The 17,685-nt window shown below is 35.9% G+C and overlaps 1 protein-coding gene across 2 annotated transcripts in view; it reads left to right on the top strand.

Moving 5' to 3' along the window:
* Positions 1-17,685, top strand: part of LOC137631707 (CCAAT/enhancer-binding protein zeta-like) — a 118,039-nt gene that overhangs the window by 83,621 nt on the left and 16,733 nt on the right. For both annotated transcript variants that reach the window (XM_068363585.1, XM_068363586.1), the window contains exons 11-14: positions 5,391-5,651; positions 6,721-6,918; positions 10,335-10,488; positions 10,856-10,988. In XM_068363585.1, coding sequence (XP_068219686.1) covers positions 5,391-5,651; positions 6,721-6,918; positions 10,335-10,488; positions 10,856-10,988 — 746 coding nt within the window. The remainder of the gene's footprint in view (positions 1-5,390; positions 5,652-6,720; positions 6,919-10,334; positions 10,489-10,855; positions 10,989-17,685) is intronic.

Genomic DNA, 17,685 nt, shown 5'->3' with positions numbered 1-17,685 from the left:
TTGTTTAATATGTGTTTTGTGTTGTCAATGGTACCAGTAGATTGGGTTTGTGCATGTATTGTACCACTATATAAGGGGAAGGGAGATGTGCATGAGTGTTGTAATTCAAGAGGTATTAGTTTGTTGAGTGTAGTTGGAAAAGTGTATGGTAGAGTAATGATTAATAGGATTAAGGATAAAACAGAGAATGCAATCTTGGAAGTACAGGGTGGTTTTAGAAGAGGTAGGGGTTGTATGAATCAGATTTTTACAGTTAGGCAGATATGTGAGAAATATTTAGCAAAAGGTAAGGAGGTGTATGTTGCGTTTATGGATCTGGAGAAAGCATATGATAGAGTTGATAGGGAAGCAATGTGGAATGTGATGAGGTTGTGGCGGGATGTCAACAAAAACAAACCCCCACACCTTTGATCACTCTTACTTCCAAAATATCCCACAATACAAACTTTCCCCTTACTTTACTTAAAACTGGACTATTGCACAAAGGGAAAAATAAACAAAACATAACCTTAAAATTATATTCACTGCAACCAAAAACAAAAATCACACATCATTAAACAACTTAACACTAAAACAGACAAAAATAACACTTTTATATTTATAGATTATAGCGGTGTGTGTGGGTACATAGAACTCACCAATCAAAAACTTTACAAATCCAACACCAACAGTTCCCACACAGTAACGAAAAACACTTAAACACTAAAATAAATCACTTAATACTAAACCCAATCATTATATATAACCCAGCAAAAATAATTAAACTTAATACCAAAACATACGAGAAACTTAAATTAATATTCGTGTGTGGCCACCGTCATCCACAGACTCTACACACTGGCACCAGTCTTTGTAACCAGTTGCCACAACTTCTGGCAAACAATAACGAGCAGTCAATTCGACTGTCGAATCACGTAAGCGGTGGTGGTCATCATTATCATCATCATCATCATCATTAAGGAACAATCTATTTCACAGCCGGGTCATCAACGCTCAAAATTCTATGTAAATATATATCCGCTGTCTACTCCTAGGTTCATTTTATACGGTCCAGGTCGTCATCAATCTATCAAATGTGCGGCAGGCATCCAACAGGCCACAGACAAACAAAAACTCCAAGGAGTTTAAAAGAGTCTAAGGAGCCTAAAGGAGGAATTACGGCCTGCAATAAAAAAGAAAAAACTCTTACGAAAACTCCTAACTAACTAAACTATCGCACTATAATCAAAGATAAATAATAAACTTTCTATCATTCATGATCGTGCCTAACAAAAATAAATAAAAACAGTACTTACTCTGATATAAAGGAAAATCACTTCACAGCCAGCTGTTGAAGAACAAAACAAACAACCGACTCCTCATACAGTCAAATAGCAAATCCTTTCGCCCAAGACATTCATTACCGCCCTAACCTAGCTAAAAAAGGTAAACAAACAACCGCAAATATACCGACAGTGTTTCCCACTACAAACAATCATTCGCTAACTACCACTTGTTCTTCGGCGCGCACCGTGGACACACAAACACACGCACACACACACACGCACACACAAACGCACACACATACACACATACTCTCTCGCGCGCGATCTTAGCAAAACTAAAGCAAATGAAATTCTCTCTCTCTCTCTCTCTCTCTCTCTCTCTCTCTCTCTCTCTCTCTCTCTCTCTCTCTCTCTCTCTCTCTCTCTCTCTCTCTCTCTCGATCGATCCATTTGGCAAAACAAAAAAAATAAATTAAAATAAAATTAATCCTCCACAAGGTTATATGGAGTTGGTGGAAGGTTGTTGCAAGCAGTGAAAAGTTTCTACAAAGGTAGTAAAGCATGTGTTAGAATAGGAAATGATGTGAGCGATTGGTTTCCGATGAGAGTGGGGCTGAGACAGGGATGTGTGATGTCGCCGTGGTTGTTTAACTTGTATGTTGATGGAGTGGTGAGAGAGGTGAATGCTCGAGTGCTTGGACGAGGATTAAAACTGGTAGGCGAGAATGACCATGAATGGGAGGTAAATCAGTTGTTGTTTGCGGATGATACTGTACTGGTAGCAGACACAGAAGAGAAGCTTGACCGACTAGTGACAAAATTTGGAAGGGTGTGTGAGAGAAGGAAGTTGAGAGTTAATTTGGGTAAGAGTAAGGTTATGAGATGTACGAGAAGGGAAGGTGGTGCAAGGTTGAATGTCATGTTGAATGGAGAGTTACTTGAGGAGGTGGATCAGTTTAAGTACTTGGGGTCTGTTGTTGCAGCAAATGATGGAGTGGAAGCAGATGTACGTCAGAGAATGAATGAAGGTTGCAAAGTGTTGGGGGCAGTTAAGGGAGTAGTAAAAAATAGAGGGTTGGGCATGAATGTAAAGAGAGTTCTATATGAGAAAGTGATTGCACCAACTGTGATGTATGGATTGGAGTTGTGGGGAATGAAAGTGATGGAGAGACAGAAATTGAATGTGTTTGAGATGAAGTGTCTAAGGAGTATGGCTGGTGTATCTCGAGTAGATAGTGTTAGGAACGAAGTGGTGAGGGAGAGAACGGGTGTAAGAAATGAGTTAGCGGCCAGAGTGGATATGAATGTGTTGAGGTGGTTTGGCCATGTTGAGAGAATGGAAAATGGTTGTCTGCTAAAGAAGGTGATGAATGCAAGAGTTGATGGGAGAAGTACAAGAGGAAGGCCAAGGTTTGGGTGGATGGATGGTGTGAAGAAAGCTCTGGGTGATAGGAGGATAGATGTGAGAGAGGCAAGAGAGCGTGCTAGAAATAGGAATGAATAGCGAGCGATTGTGACGCAGTTCCGGTAGGCCCTGCTGCTTCCTCCGGTGCCTTAGATGACCGCGGAGGTAGCAGCAGTAGGGGATTCAGCATTATGAAGCTTCATCTGTGGTGGATAATGTGGGAGGTTGGGCTGTGGCACCCTAGCAGTACCAGCTGAACTCGGTTGAGTCCCTGATTAGGCTGAAGGAAGGTAGAGAGTAGAGGTCCCCTTTTTTGTTTTGTTTCATTTGTTGATGTCGGCTACCCCCCAAAATTGGGGGAAGTGCTTTTGGTATATGTATGTATGTATCCTCCTTTTATAAATGCAAACAGCAATCCTAGTACTGCAAGATTTCCAAGAGTTTTATAGGACACTCAGTAGTGTTGGTAAGTGATAACACTACAGTTGAATCTTAGTCAATAGACAAGGAGGAACTGTCTCATACAGTTTTTGTGAGTTGCACATCTTGAAAGGGGAAAATGCCATTGAGCTGTCTGCAAGATTTATTCTAGGCAGAATGTTCTAGAAGACACGTGGTCACCAAGGGCAGGTTGTATGTGGTAGGAAAGCTTTAGACTGGGAATCACCATCCATCAACTGGTTCTTCACAAAGCTGAACAGGAAGCTCCCAGTATTCTGTTCCCGCATGCCAGTCCCTTGGGTGATATGCAAGGATGCTTTCAACAACCATATGAAAACTTGGATGCCTACGCTTTTCTTCTAATTAGCCTGATTTATTAATTAGTAAACATGGTGTTAACACCATCAGGTCTCAGGATGACCCTGATGGCTAGCAGTGGCCATGTGCCGAATGGTTTCCAGATCTACTGGTCATAGCCTATCTACAAGTAACAGCTGATTTTCTCATCTTCCTGTGCCTAGAGAAGCTTCTCTCAGTCTCAGCCAGGTCTTCAGACTGAAGTGCTTAAACTTTTTTCCTCTTAGGAACTGTCTGCTCACAAGGAGCTTGGAGTAGTCTTGTCCACCCCTGTATCTCAGGGCCTGGAGTGGGATGTGTTCTCAAGTCTCATAGGAGTGCCTAATACGAGCCTTTGAGATGAATGTAAGACAAATATTTGACTCTAAATGGTCCTCCAGCTTCCCTTAACTTTTGACATCTTGTATGTCACTGGTCATTCCGAAGGATGGAAGGAGGTCTCCTTATCCTGTTACTGAGTTTGTGACCAACACAAAGCTTTTCACAATATCATGTGCGAGTCCTTTACCATTTCTTCTCAGGAGACATCCAGAAGGCATCTGAATGATGCCTTTTCTGTTCTTTGTGAACAAGCTCCACTGTTCTGTTAAAGAGAGCGCAACGCTTCACGCTTGAACTCCAAATACTTTTCTGAGCACTGGCATAATAAAGAAAAAAATATCCAAGATGTCTGCTCCTTTTAGCATTGTAAGGCTATTAGTTGCTCCTGTACTTTGCACTCGAGAAAAACCTGTCTGTGGCTTAGGTATTTAGGCAGGAGTCTGCTAATGCAGATGTCTTTTACATCACACTACCAGTGGGAGTATACCCACAAGTCCTTGCGTACTTTTACATCACACTACCAGTGGGAGTATACCCACGAATCCTTGCGTACTTTTACCCTTGGTCCGGTGGTAGCTGCTTACAGGTTATATATCCAGCCTAGCTCTAACGAGACGAGATTTTTCTCGTCCACAATAGTGGTTTAAATGTAACCCTGACTGAAAGGTAGAAGGACTAGCCTTCTATCCTTCTGTCTTACCCCTCTCTATGAGGTGCTACAGTTGTGGCCTCTATGAGCTGGATTTAGTATGTTACAGGTAAGCTTCATAACCGAACATTTTTTTTCTGACAAGGTTAGGTATGAAGTTGTAAACCCATGTCTTAATGCATATACTGTGCATTTGTATATCATATCCTATCCAAGGATATTGGTTCTGTGACTGATTGCAGTTTACTTTTTGTCTATGCCTAACCTAACATCTGGAGGTTGGCAGGAGTCGATCACCTTTACATCCTATACAGGACCAGATGCTATGACATTTCCAGGGTAAGTTAAACCAGGCAGATGGTGGTTCTTATAGCCTTCCTTCCCCTTCAGGATTAGTCTCTGATTATAGGACAGTGGTTTGTATTCATGTAGGAACAAATCACAAATTTTTAAAGCGATATGTATTTTCCTAACCATGGTCTACAAACCTAATTCCTTTAAGTTGTACTTACTGCCTCAACCACCCTGCAAGTTCTATGCCTAAGGTTAAAAGTGTCTAGTTGACAGAAATGTTCCACCACCTGGCAGTATTTATAATGACCTCGTTAAATTTTAATGGGCTTTCCAGCTTTGCTGAAATCATGCTCCTATTAAAGGACTTCATTTTGTATTATTAGGAAAAATACAAATTATCTCTCATTCAGCTTTTTAGTTGGAGAAACAATGTAACATTTATCAGTCAAAGACAGTTGCCTGTACAGTATAACAAAGTGTATGGAATTGCACATTATAGTAGTCTGATTTTTAGGTACCATTTAGAAATTTAAAGCACTCTAGTTTTTATGATTAAATTCTTTGCTAGATTCATGATGTTTTGTTCATTTCAATGTTTTAAAAATATATTGTATAGAATTGTCATTCAATTTCCCTAATGATTATTTATTTCTTTTAGGTGGCACAATATCAGGCACCTCATCTGATATGTGGAATGTTATTCCTTGTCTCTGAGATCACAAAAGAGAAAGCCGATATGAAGGGTGCTATTCAAACAGTATTGCAGTGTCATGTAGAGAGTAATGACGTAGATGATTTTGAGACATTTGAAGATATTGATGAGGCTGACAGTGATCCTGATGATGTGAAAGATGTCAAAGAAGAATGTGACTCTGTTGAGGAAGGCAGCATAAAGAGGGAATCTGATGATTTTGAACAGGTACATTGAAAGATTTTGAGATTTAATCTTTTTTGTCATTAACTACTGTATAATGTAGTGATCCAAGACACCATCCCTTTAATGTAGCATGAAAAAAATTGACCTAAAGTAGAATTATCCTTAATGTGTAATAGCAGGCATGATCAGTTTATAGATGCATCTACAATTCTTTACAAATATTAAAAGCCCTGGCAATGCTTTTGGTTCTTTCTAGATTTCTTTATATCAAGATAGTTAGGACTACAGTACACCTAATACATGTATGTTGTTGATTTGAGTCCATTTTTACATTTGTTTTAAGTAGTTTTATTTGATTTGGTTACCTCCATAGTAGTTTTCTTTATTCTATTTTATTAGTTTTACTGATTACATACTTGTTTAACAGGAGAATATGGTGATACAGTATGGATGTTATGCAATTATTAATTTGAAGTAGCATACTCCCCTCATTGTCAAAGAGAGGCTGCTGTTAGATTTATTGATGGGACGATCTCTTAGTTTGCTCTATTGCCAGGACTCATTTTCAAGATCATATTATGAATGTAAAATATAATATTTTTAGAGGTTTGATTCATTTTTAAAGCAGTATTTAATTCCCTCTAGTTATATTAATTGGGTGGATTTACATTTATTTCCATAATATCACAGAAGTTTTTGTGCACTTTATATAGTAAATGTGTGAGAGTGCACTTCCTCATGCTCTTAGAAGGTTGATGAATAACCTCCTGTTTTAAATCAGCAACAGTTTCAAAACAGTCTTGATTCCCTCTGCATTAAAGGGAGCCAGAGGGTTCTAAACTGGTGTAGATTTTTTATAAGAAAAAAAGTTAAAACAATGCAGTATTGATTTTTAACTTTTTCAGTTCATAGTACATAGACTCATTTACAATTTAATCTTAGCAACATCATATAAATAAAATTTTATGCCTAATAGACCCTGGTCCAGTTGAATTTAAGCAACATACCATGAATAATTCTATGCAGAAAAGGGATGTATTATATTAATGGAAAACTTTTAACAACTTTATATAAAGGTTCCTGAATTGAAAATAATTTTATGTCCCTACAGGATTTGCATGAAGTCGGTGATGCTCCTTGTACAAAGTTACAGTCATCAATGGCTACTGCTCCTACTAGTTCATCTTGGTTCCACCGTACAAATAATTTTGGGAAGGTAATGAAGAGAAATTATTATGATCCATACCTGCGTAGCCCTCAGTACTCTGGTGCTCACTTTACTTCATTATGGGAACTACTCCTGCTACAGGTATGTTTGGAAAATATTTGCTTATTCTACTTTTCTATCATATTTTCATCCTCTATTATACAGTAGTATTTATTATGTTAGCTAAACTTTAGCCATTGTTGTATACAGTAATACCGCTTACTATATATTTCCATTATTGAATTACTACTCTGCGTTAGTTTAGACTATCATAGGCTAGGATAACAAATTTCTTTGTCAAGACCATCCATGCTGGAGAAGACAGGTAAACTTTGAGAAGTATTGTGTACAGTATTTAGAAATGAAAATATTGATAGATGTAAGAAGTACAGTATTGTACAATACTGTGTATTATCTCAATGACATTTACCTGAAAAGGGGAGTTTTAATAAGACTTGTAATATCTATACTCACCTGATGTTCATATTGCTTCTTTAGAAGCTCGGTTTATTGGCACCTACCCAAAAAATTTATAAGAAATAATTTCAAAGTTTTTGCCTCTAGTAAAGTAATGACACCGTAGGGGTTAATGGAAAGAAGTAAAGTGCCAAGGCCTTTTGTTATTTCAGTTTCAAAGTTGAATTATTCCCTTTTCTCTTGACATCACAAGTCAGTGGGGAAGAGGGTGGGCATGTATATGAATATCAGGTGAGCATAAAAAAGGGATTTTGACAAAGGAAAAATCTATTTCTGGGCAAGGAACCTGTGTCGCCCAGTGAAATGCTCCTCTAGCACCATTTCTAAGGCATAGTTATTGCTAAATATACCAGAGAAAAAAAGGATTCATGGAATGCCAGGAATAAACCCAGCTCGCTCATTCTTTGAGTGTCGGTGTAGTAAACTGGGGCGTGATAGAACCACGACCATAGGTCCCTCACCAATTAGACCTCTCCCTCATCAACATCCCCCGTCTGCTGCCTCCTACTACGACTATCCTTCCCCACCCCTACGCCTCCCCACCCCCTTAACACATTCCTCCATAGCACCAGCGTTGGTCAGACGTGTTTTATCCAAATTCTATTCATTTTTATGAACCTCCCCTGATGTTTGTATTGGTGACTCCCTCACACTGATGGAAGTGGGACACAAGTGAAGGAAAGAGATAGGTAAATTATAAAATTGAAAACAAAGTATGAAAGCATTAAAATTGTAGACTTAACTGGTCTAGATCAATGGTAACAAACCATCCTTGAAATACAGGATGTTTTTTCTGAAGGTATTTGAACATTTAAAAAAAAAAAGATTATAGATTAACTCCGAAAGGTCAAAAGACTACATTGCCATCAGCTACTATACAATAGGATCAAGTGTCCAATATTCTTGATAATATTCTCAATAATATATAGCGAATACCAACATGGTATGCCATTAAGTTGGCTGTAAAACTCTTTCAAGTGTGCTTCTAATAACCTGAACCTTAATCTTCCAAGCTTTTATGAGATTTGGATACAATTATCTGGAATTTTTGTGACCAAACTTTTAATTAGAGATGACATGCATTTTTTGATAACAACATTTTGGAATTCTAATCCTTTGAAAATTAACGTCTAGTTTGTTAAAAATTGACTGAACGGCTCTTTTCTTATGTATTGTGTACATCCATTTTCTTTTCAGATCGTAGATGCTCTTAGATTTTTATTTAATTGAATTTTTATATATCGTATATTACCGTGTAAAGAGCAAAATTTTATTAGCAGTTTTGGATGAAAAAAGTCAGGGTTCACCTATTACACAGGAGATACTTTTGGAATTGTAAAAATATTTATCTTCTCGACCTCTGTTGTGTTGTTGTTAGGGTATTCTAATTGCATATTGTTCATTAATTGGTTAGTAGTTTGGAAGGATTGACTTAAAATCATATAATATACTCATTTTAAGCACGTTATGTAGTTTTATGTTTTAGTAACATATGAATATTTACTGGTAATTTTATCTTTATTTATAGTACTGTACTCGGTCGTTGTTGTATGAGCCTGTTGGTAAGCTAGCCTAGTTGTCCAAAACCTAGAATATTCGATATTAGTACTGGTAATTAATTTTGTACTTAATAGTTAGGAAGGATTGACTTTACAGCATATAATATGCTCAGTATAATCATACACTGTAGTTATGTGTTCAAGTGAAATAAAAATAAAAATTATTTTTTTCTTTATCACAATACTTCAGCACCAAAAAACTTGGTACGAATAACTAGGAATGTTTACATTATTTGCCAAAAGATAGCGGAAGTGGTAGTTTTCCGAAACCTCAAAATTTACAGGTTACTAGTACCTACACTATGGTATACAGGAACAAACTGATGCAAACATGCTTAAAAAAAAAAAACTTTATTTAATAAATTTGAAATTAAAAACCATCAAAATCAACTCTGCCTTTCGAAATATTAAAAGGTTTCAAGAAATTAATCAGGACAGCATTGCCATGGGGATAATTTTTGTTGCTTTCATTTGCACTACTAGCACTGTCATTGTCCTGTGTTCCGTCTAAATTGGTTGAAGTGCATTTGATGTATACTTAAAATCCTAAATAAAGACAATTTTATATCATCATTTGCTAAACACCACCTAAAACCAAAACCATTGCTTTGTTTACATTATATCGCCGATCATAACAATCAAATGAACGCACTTACACATTTGTGTATAGGTTAGCTTATGCAGCAACAGCTATCTTACTAAGTATTGGTTATGCAATAATAATGATATTATTAATATTGATTTACTTTATCCTTAGAAATTCAAAATAAATTAAATAAGTGATATTTTATGCCATGTTTTTCCTAAAAAATGCCGCCTAAACCAAAAAATGTTTTGTTTACGTTTCATTTCCGATCATAATGGACAACCAAACGCATGTACACTTGCAAGTAATGACTATGACACTAAGAGCTTTATTAGTAAAGATGTTAAGATGAATATTATAATATGTGTTGTAAAATATTTATGATAAAGGAAATTTTGGGGTTTGTCCTTTACATGGGGTCGTCCTTTACACGGTAATATACGGTATATTGTTGTTGTCGGTGATGTATCAGCTAAAGGTGGTTGATTACATCACAATCTGGATAACAGAGCTATTAGCTCATCACGGGGTTGCTTTAAATGAGTAAATGCTAACATGAGTGTTTTTATTACCCTTTACAAGTATGGTTATGAATGAGATGTGAATATTATAGTAAATTATTTATAATTAGTAAGGACTTTGGTTAAGGGCCATGAATCACCCCCATTAAAATAGTATTTTGGAGGTACTTCAAACTCCTACTACTTTTTTTTTCTTGATCAATTTATTTAATTTAAAAACCATTTGGAAGAGAATATTATGCTCTAAAATTTGTGTATTATAAATGTTCTTAGCATTTTTGTTTATTTTTATATGTATTATTTTATCAATGTTTGGAAGTCACTGTATTCGAGTTCCTATTTTAATGAGACATGAACACTACACTATTTTTTCAGGCTCACTACCATCCGTCAGTTGCTCTCTTTGCTGAAAAAATCATAACTGAAGAGTTAATTAGCTATTCTGGAGATCCCTTACAAGATTTTACTCTCATCAGATTCCTAGATAGATTTGTTTACAAAAATCCAAAGAAGGATGTTGAGAAAATGAGTAAGTCTTTTTAAAGGTCTTTGTCCATTCACTTTTATACCTACTGCTTCTCTGACCAACTGTTCATTCTCTCTTCTCATCACATCTTAAAATCATCTTTTCTATCTTCTGGACACCATATCTTTCTACCAATCTGTATGTCATTTATTTTCAAATGTTAAAGGCAGTTATTCACTAATTGATTTTTTGCAATACAGATTCGATAGAAAGTACTTAGTGTTGTTCCTTTTTTACTTCTTTTCTAACTTTTTGTAATGTTGAATATTGCTATTGAATTGATAATCCAAAACACTTGAATCACATTTCTAATATGATGCAAAACAAACTGAATCCATGTTATCAAATTTTTTAAAAATTTCTTTTATAGACCCTTCTGCAGTTACTCTTGGAAGTCGAGCATATTATACTCCTGATGGTGCGCGAGGAATTGCTGTAAATAGTGAGGATTTCATTAAGTTAGAGGGTCAGGAAGTTCCTGAAGATCAGCAATTTTTCCATAGGTAAGTGTTTTGAGCCTGTTTGGTCAGTTTGGCCTCATATAAGAGAGATTAACAATATAAGTTGTTATTATGAGACATGACAGGAAAAATACCGCTCAGAAAGGAAGGGGTGATATATAATTTTTGTGGATCCTGATGAGACACTTGATAACAGTAAAAATACAAGTAATTGAATGGCCCTTATAGATTAAGTGAGATACCAGAAAAAGTCATTAATCAATTATATAACTCCACCATAACATTAGATCTAGATTGAAGACTTTTGTAGGAATATCAAACAGTGTGAAAGAAATGTAGCTGCCCAACAACGATTACCACAGGTGCCTTTACTATTCATGTAGTAATAGAGGCAGTTACTTGATTATGTGGATAAAAGGGCACACGATAGCTACTGTGTGCAGATGACCTAATTTTAACAGTAGAACCTGTGATAAGTGAAAATGTTTCTTATACAAAGAGATCGTACATCACTAACTGCAGTGGCAACTACGTATTACAAGACCACAAGCACTTGTATAGATGTTCCTGTAAATAAATTCCAATTGTAATCCACAAAATTCTAAATAGGAAAATAAAATTGAGAATTGACTATAGCATTGTAATTGTGATAGCATATCATACCGTAACTAATCTAGGATTGCAAGTAATAATATTGAAAACTATTAAGTAAATGAATTATTAATCCCAATGTTTGATAAAATTAACCCATGGGTGTAAGTATACATAGTTGGAATGCAATCTACAATTCAGGAATTCGAACAGGTGACAAAGTAAACCTCACGTGACCCACACAGGACATGATTTTAACTTACACATCAGTTACTTTTTAAGACTGAATAACTATGATCTTCAGGTTTTTTCTAAGTAACCTAATATAAAGGAGAATGTTGACTATTTTGCATGTGTTGTGTGGACTTAACCTAATCTACGTAAACATCATGACTATTTAGTCATGGACCTAACCTTTGATTTTAAGTTTATATAAAATGGTATTTTCACAATTTGGAAGGGTAACAGATCAGATTTTATAAAAAATGGTATTTTCACAATTTGGAAGGGTAACAGATCAGATTTTATAACTATACTCAGGTTAGAGCTTTTTCTCAAAGAGTTTATGCTTCAACTGAAAAGGAATACAATTTAACCATAAAAGAAACCCTTTCTGGTACAACACAGAAACATGAGTAGTGGACTACCCTTAAAACTGCACTCTTTGGTATAAATGCAACAGTTTCTCCTTTACTTAAACTAGATGGCTTTGTACTCACTGTCCAAAGGAAAAGGCAACCCTTTTGGCTGATGTGTTTGACAGCAAGCTGAGTAATGAGAAACTTGATCTTCCTCATTCCTGTTTTCCTGGAGCTAAACTAAGTAGTTTAGCTTTTCGATCTTGTGAAATTAAAGTTCTCTTGATGGAACTTTATGCGTATGGAGGCTTAGACCCAAATGGTAGTTTTTATAAAGACTGCAGATTTCTTAGCTCCAAAGTTACAGTAGGGTCCCGAATTAAGCGTGTTCGAATTACACGATTCCCCTTTTCCGCGATCGCTATTTTTCAAAAATAAATTTTCTGTATCTACGAGGCTGTTCAAAGTTCGCGAGTCAAGCACTACAAAATGTATCAAATCTATTGTCTTTTTAAGTATATTGGTAGCCCTAAATACGGTGATTTATAATAAATGTTACAAAACAATATCAACATTACATTTCATTAACATAATTTCATAATGAATAGCCTATTTAAGGATAAAATTCCACATCAACAATGAAATCAACTGTTAACTGTGCGAGTCCAGCTGACAAAATGTAAACAGAAATGTGGTTACGTTCTCGGCAATCTTTATCTTTCTCCAACCTTACGATAATTGTAATGGTAGTGTTAATGATGGTATATTAAAGCATTATTTTTGTTTAGTACAGTATATTTAAAAGCCTTATTTTTCCCTCTGGGCGTTCAAGGTTTTCACGAGTAGACTGGGTTCGTTTATCGGCAGTGAATAGCCTAAACTTCGGTAACGAGTCGTCAATATTTTGTCATATTTTAAACAGTATACATTTGATTTGCAAACATTGGTTTTGTAGAGTAGACAGTAAAATAAAATCTAGAGAGAGAGAGAGAGAGAGAGAGATTTGATGGCAGAAATCCCCCTCTCTCTCTCTCTCTCTCTCTCTCTCTCTCTCTCTCTCTCTCTCTCTCTCTCTCTCTCTCTCTCTCTCTCTCTAGATTTTATTTTACCGTCTACTCTACAAAATTTCTGCCATCAAATCTCTCTCTCTCTCTCTCTCTCTCTCTCTCTCTCTCTCTCTCTCTCTCTCTCTCTCTCTCTCTCTAGATTTTATTTTACCGTCTACTCTACAAAACCAATGTTTGCAAATCAAATGTATACTGTTTAAAATATGACAAAATATTGACGACTCGTTACCAAAGTTTAGGCTATTCACTGCCGATAAACGATAACAAACCCTTTAATGCAAACTAACTGTATCCTTTGATATTCTATATTTATCACGAATTCCTTCTATACCTCCTCAGACACTCTTATTTCAAATATCTAAATTATTCTTATCACAACTAACACCATCTAGTCATTTTCATTCCATTATATCTATTATTCCTCTGGATCTTATTCCCTTTCCTTATTCTGTTTATTCGATGGGATTCGTTTTTCCCTTTACCGTCTTTCAGAATCTATTTTTAGCCACTGGCAACCAAATCCCCCCTTCCCCCGTCTCCTACCGTCTCCCCTGCGAGTCCACCCAGCCTATCTCATCACTCCCCCCCCCCCTGTTCTAGGTCTGTAACCTTCTGCGTCATAATATCTCTCTCTCTCTCTCTCTCTCTCTCTCTCTCTCTCTCTCTCTCTCTCTCTCTCTCTCTCTCTCTCTCTCGTTATACAATACTTACAAATAGATGAAGAAACCAAAATCGGTTTTCTTGAAGTGTCAATTAAATACAAAACGAAAAAATTATACCGTGTATACATCCATTTCAATCATAGCTTAAAATACGGTAACCGATTTCGTCCGCAAACCACTATTTTTTAGGAAACACCATTCTATTCCAGAAAATTTTTACTCTTTAAATGTCAATTGCGCTATAATAAAACATGTACTTATGTTGTTAAATTTCGGGTGTGTTTTAAAAATCGAGTATTGCTAAATTATTTTTGTTTTACTTTTGGCTGTGATCACATCAGCTGATGTCTAGCTTCCGCGCGAATACAATAACAAAGAATTGTTTACACCATTTCTTAACTTATTCAAACCATCTATACAGTTAATATTACATAAACACCAATGTGTTATAACCTATCATATTTATTGTTTAGTACTTTAAAACCATCCCTCTCTCTCTCTCTCTCTCTCTCTCTCTCTCTCTCTCTCTCTCTCTCTCTCTCTCTCTCTCTCTCTCACACATCGAACGTTATAGCGGTAACCTAATTGTTCGGTGACTTTAAAAATAGGCCTAGTACTTTCTTCTTTTACCTTTTTTGCATATGGATCCATAATTGAGGTGGGTACAATTTGACTTATAACTGAAGTTAGGAAAAGTATTTTGGATATGGAAAGGACAATTATCTTTCGTAACAGTTTAGAATTATCGTAAGTTATCACTCTGTCATTAGCGGCAGTTTGCTATTGTGGATTAAACGCATAAGGAAAAAAAAATTTCCAGCTTTGCTACGAATTTAGGAATTTATATGGATACGGTAAGTAAAATATTTGTAATAACATAATGTTTACTAAATGTTTGTAATATCATTAGTTATGACTTAGATCATGTGTGTTTAATGCATTCGTTTGTTTATTATGATCGAAGATGGAGCGTAAACAAATGGAAGGTTTCCGTTTCAGGCGGCATCATAAAGAAAAACATTTCATAAATGGCATTCATTTCATTTATTTGAAAGTTCTAATAAAAAATAATTAGAACATTGGTAATAACAAATTCAACATATAATCTATACTTGGTAAAATTGCTGTCAATTAAAAAACAGATGTATAAATGCGTGTTTCTTCGTTGTGATCAGAGATAAACGTAAAAAAAAACATTGGTTGTCGTTTTTCTATTGTGCTTTTTAGCGTGTTTAGGAAACGCATGATATAAAATCGCCTTTATTTTGATAATTCTGGATTTTCAATCATACAACAAGCTAGTCTATAGAGTGATGGTTTTGCTATTCACCAGTTGTATTATACAATAGATATGACAAACATTAAAATTTGTCTGTATTTTGGGTTGTGTTATAACGGGAAATATATGGTCTTTACACCTATCCTGGTTGTAATTTTAACCATTTTTCAAGTTATTAGAACTTTAAAGTATATTAAATGTTTTATTTATTTACAAGAACAATTTGATATTATAAAGAAATACAGTATAGTACAAAGAAGTATTGGAAATGGGTAGTAAACACATTTGAATAGGCAAATTGCTCGTTGCCATGGCCCCAGTGGAATTATTTGTTTGTTGTGTGTTTCGAAATTCGCGATTTTCCATTTACACGAGGTCATTAATCGACCAAATTCTCGCATAATTCGGGACCCTACTGTACCTTTTAGCACTTGTTGGAGAATTGGTAATGTTACTCCACCATGTAAATGTGTTTGTGGTAGCTCAAGTCCAACTGATTACCGCCCAATTTCCATAACTCCCATGTTAACGAAAGTTTTTGAATGTCTTGGCAAAATATCTTAATAGGTCTGATGAAGGTAATCATCTGTTCCCTAGTTTGCATTTTGGTTTTTGTAAAGGCCTAAAGGCCTTGGAGCCTGTGATGCCTTTCGTACTATCTCCAAGGATGTAGAGAAATTCCTTGATTGTGGTCAGGAGATTCATATGATTGGCCTTGATTTTTGTGCTGCCTTTGACCGTATTAATCATGAGGCCCTTGTTTTCAAACTCAGACATTTGGGAGTGGGTGAGTCATTTCCTTGCATTATTATTGAATTTTTAAGTACAGTAATAGATTGCAAAGACTTGTTGATGGGCACCATAGTGAGTATAGGAATGTGATATCTGGTGTTCCTCAGGGTAGTGTTCTTGGCCCATTACTTTTCATTCTATATACACCACAAGGTGATAGGTGAACGAAGTGCCACCATTTGTAATTTTCAATAAAAAGCCTGTCCTGGTCAATTACATACATTCCCCATACTTTTTCCGATATCAAACTTCCAAATCAGACACTTTACACGTGCGCTGCTTCCAGGTTTTTTCAACAATACCTCTCTCTCTCTCTCTCTCTCTCTCTCTCTCTCTCTCTCTCTCTCTCTCTCTCTCTCTCTCTCTCTCTCTCTCTCTCTCTCTCTCTCTCTCTTGTCTTCTTTTTCTTCTTTATTTTCCTCTTTGTTTTCTTCCTCTTCTTCTTCATCTTCGTCTTCTCCTCCGTCGTCTTCTTCTTCTTTTGCTGATTCTTCTTCGTCTTCATCTTTGTCTTCTTCTTCTTCTTCTTCTTCTTCTTTGTCTTCTCCTTCTTTGTCTTCTCCTTCTTTGTCTTCTACTTCATCTTCTTTTTCTTTCTCTTCGGCTTCTTTTCTTCATCTTCTTCGTTTTCTTCTTTTTTCTTCTTCTTCTTCTTCTTCTTCTTCTTCTTCTTCTTTTTCTTCTTCTTTGTCTTCTTCTTTGTCTTCTTTTTTTTCTTTTTCGTCTTCTTTTTCTTCTTCTTTGTCTTCTTTTTTTTCTTTTTCGTCTTCTTTTTCTTCTTCTTTGTCTTCTTTTTTTTCTTTTTCTTCTTTGTCTTCTTTCTTCTTTGTCTTCTTTTTCTTCTTCTTCTTCTTCTTCTTCTTCTTCTTCTTCTTCTTCTTCTTCACTATTAGCTATAAGTGTATATCCAAGCTTTATTGACATTTTGAGTATACAGTACAGTATTTCAAACCACGGAGCACACAAAAATGCCATAATCGGAATAAATAAAAAGCGAACAGGTTACTATGGCAACTACTAACAACCAAGCGATACCATGGACCATGTGGTCGAAGGATAGGTCACGTAAGGAACAGCTGCACTTGGTAGAATTTTCCATCACTGGAATTTTTTTTTTTTTTTCATCATTTCAGAAACTTTTGGTTTTCAGATTTCGGATAAAGTATTCTTAACCTGTACTTGTATCAGCAAACACAAAGATGTAGCATACTTTTTCCTGATCAGCAGGAACCACTTAGCTACTCATGGCATGGCTGCCGTTTCGTGGAATTTCGTCTGCTACTGTAGAAATATTGTGACATCTGGCAACTGACTGTAGAATTTTTTTCTACATCCACAGTCCTTCACTTGAAGCATGAATCAGTGCATGAATAGGAAGAAAAATATAAAAAAAATTATGGTAAAATATGTTGATTTATGTAAATTCATCAAAATAATGCTAAATACTTGAAATCAGTATAACTTAGGTTTTAATATGACGTGGATAATTCCACGTCATGTAGAATAAAGATCTACATTTGAAATAAAGCTTATTTCCCCTTGCCACCAATCATGATGGGATAGAAAACGGAGGGAAATTTGACATCACCAGCAGCTACGAATTTATGGCAGCTCTGTGTGATGGCAACACTCAGTATTCCACAGTGTTGTGTAGAAAAACGCCAGCACTGACTCATGGTAGCAAGGAAGAATTGTTGGCAATGCGAGAAGAGTTAGTTCACTCTTCTACCAACTCCTTCCCCCTTCCATTCTCTTCTCCAGACACTACTT

Source organism: Palaemon carinicauda, chromosome 40, assembly GCF_036898095.1.
Source record: "Palaemon carinicauda isolate YSFRI2023 chromosome 40, ASM3689809v2, whole genome shotgun sequence".
Lineage (NCBI taxonomy): Eukaryota > Metazoa > Arthropoda > Malacostraca > Decapoda > Palaemonidae > Palaemon > Palaemon carinicauda.
Note: the sequence above shows the minus strand (reverse complement) of the source record. Positions and strands in the feature narration are given on the sequence as shown.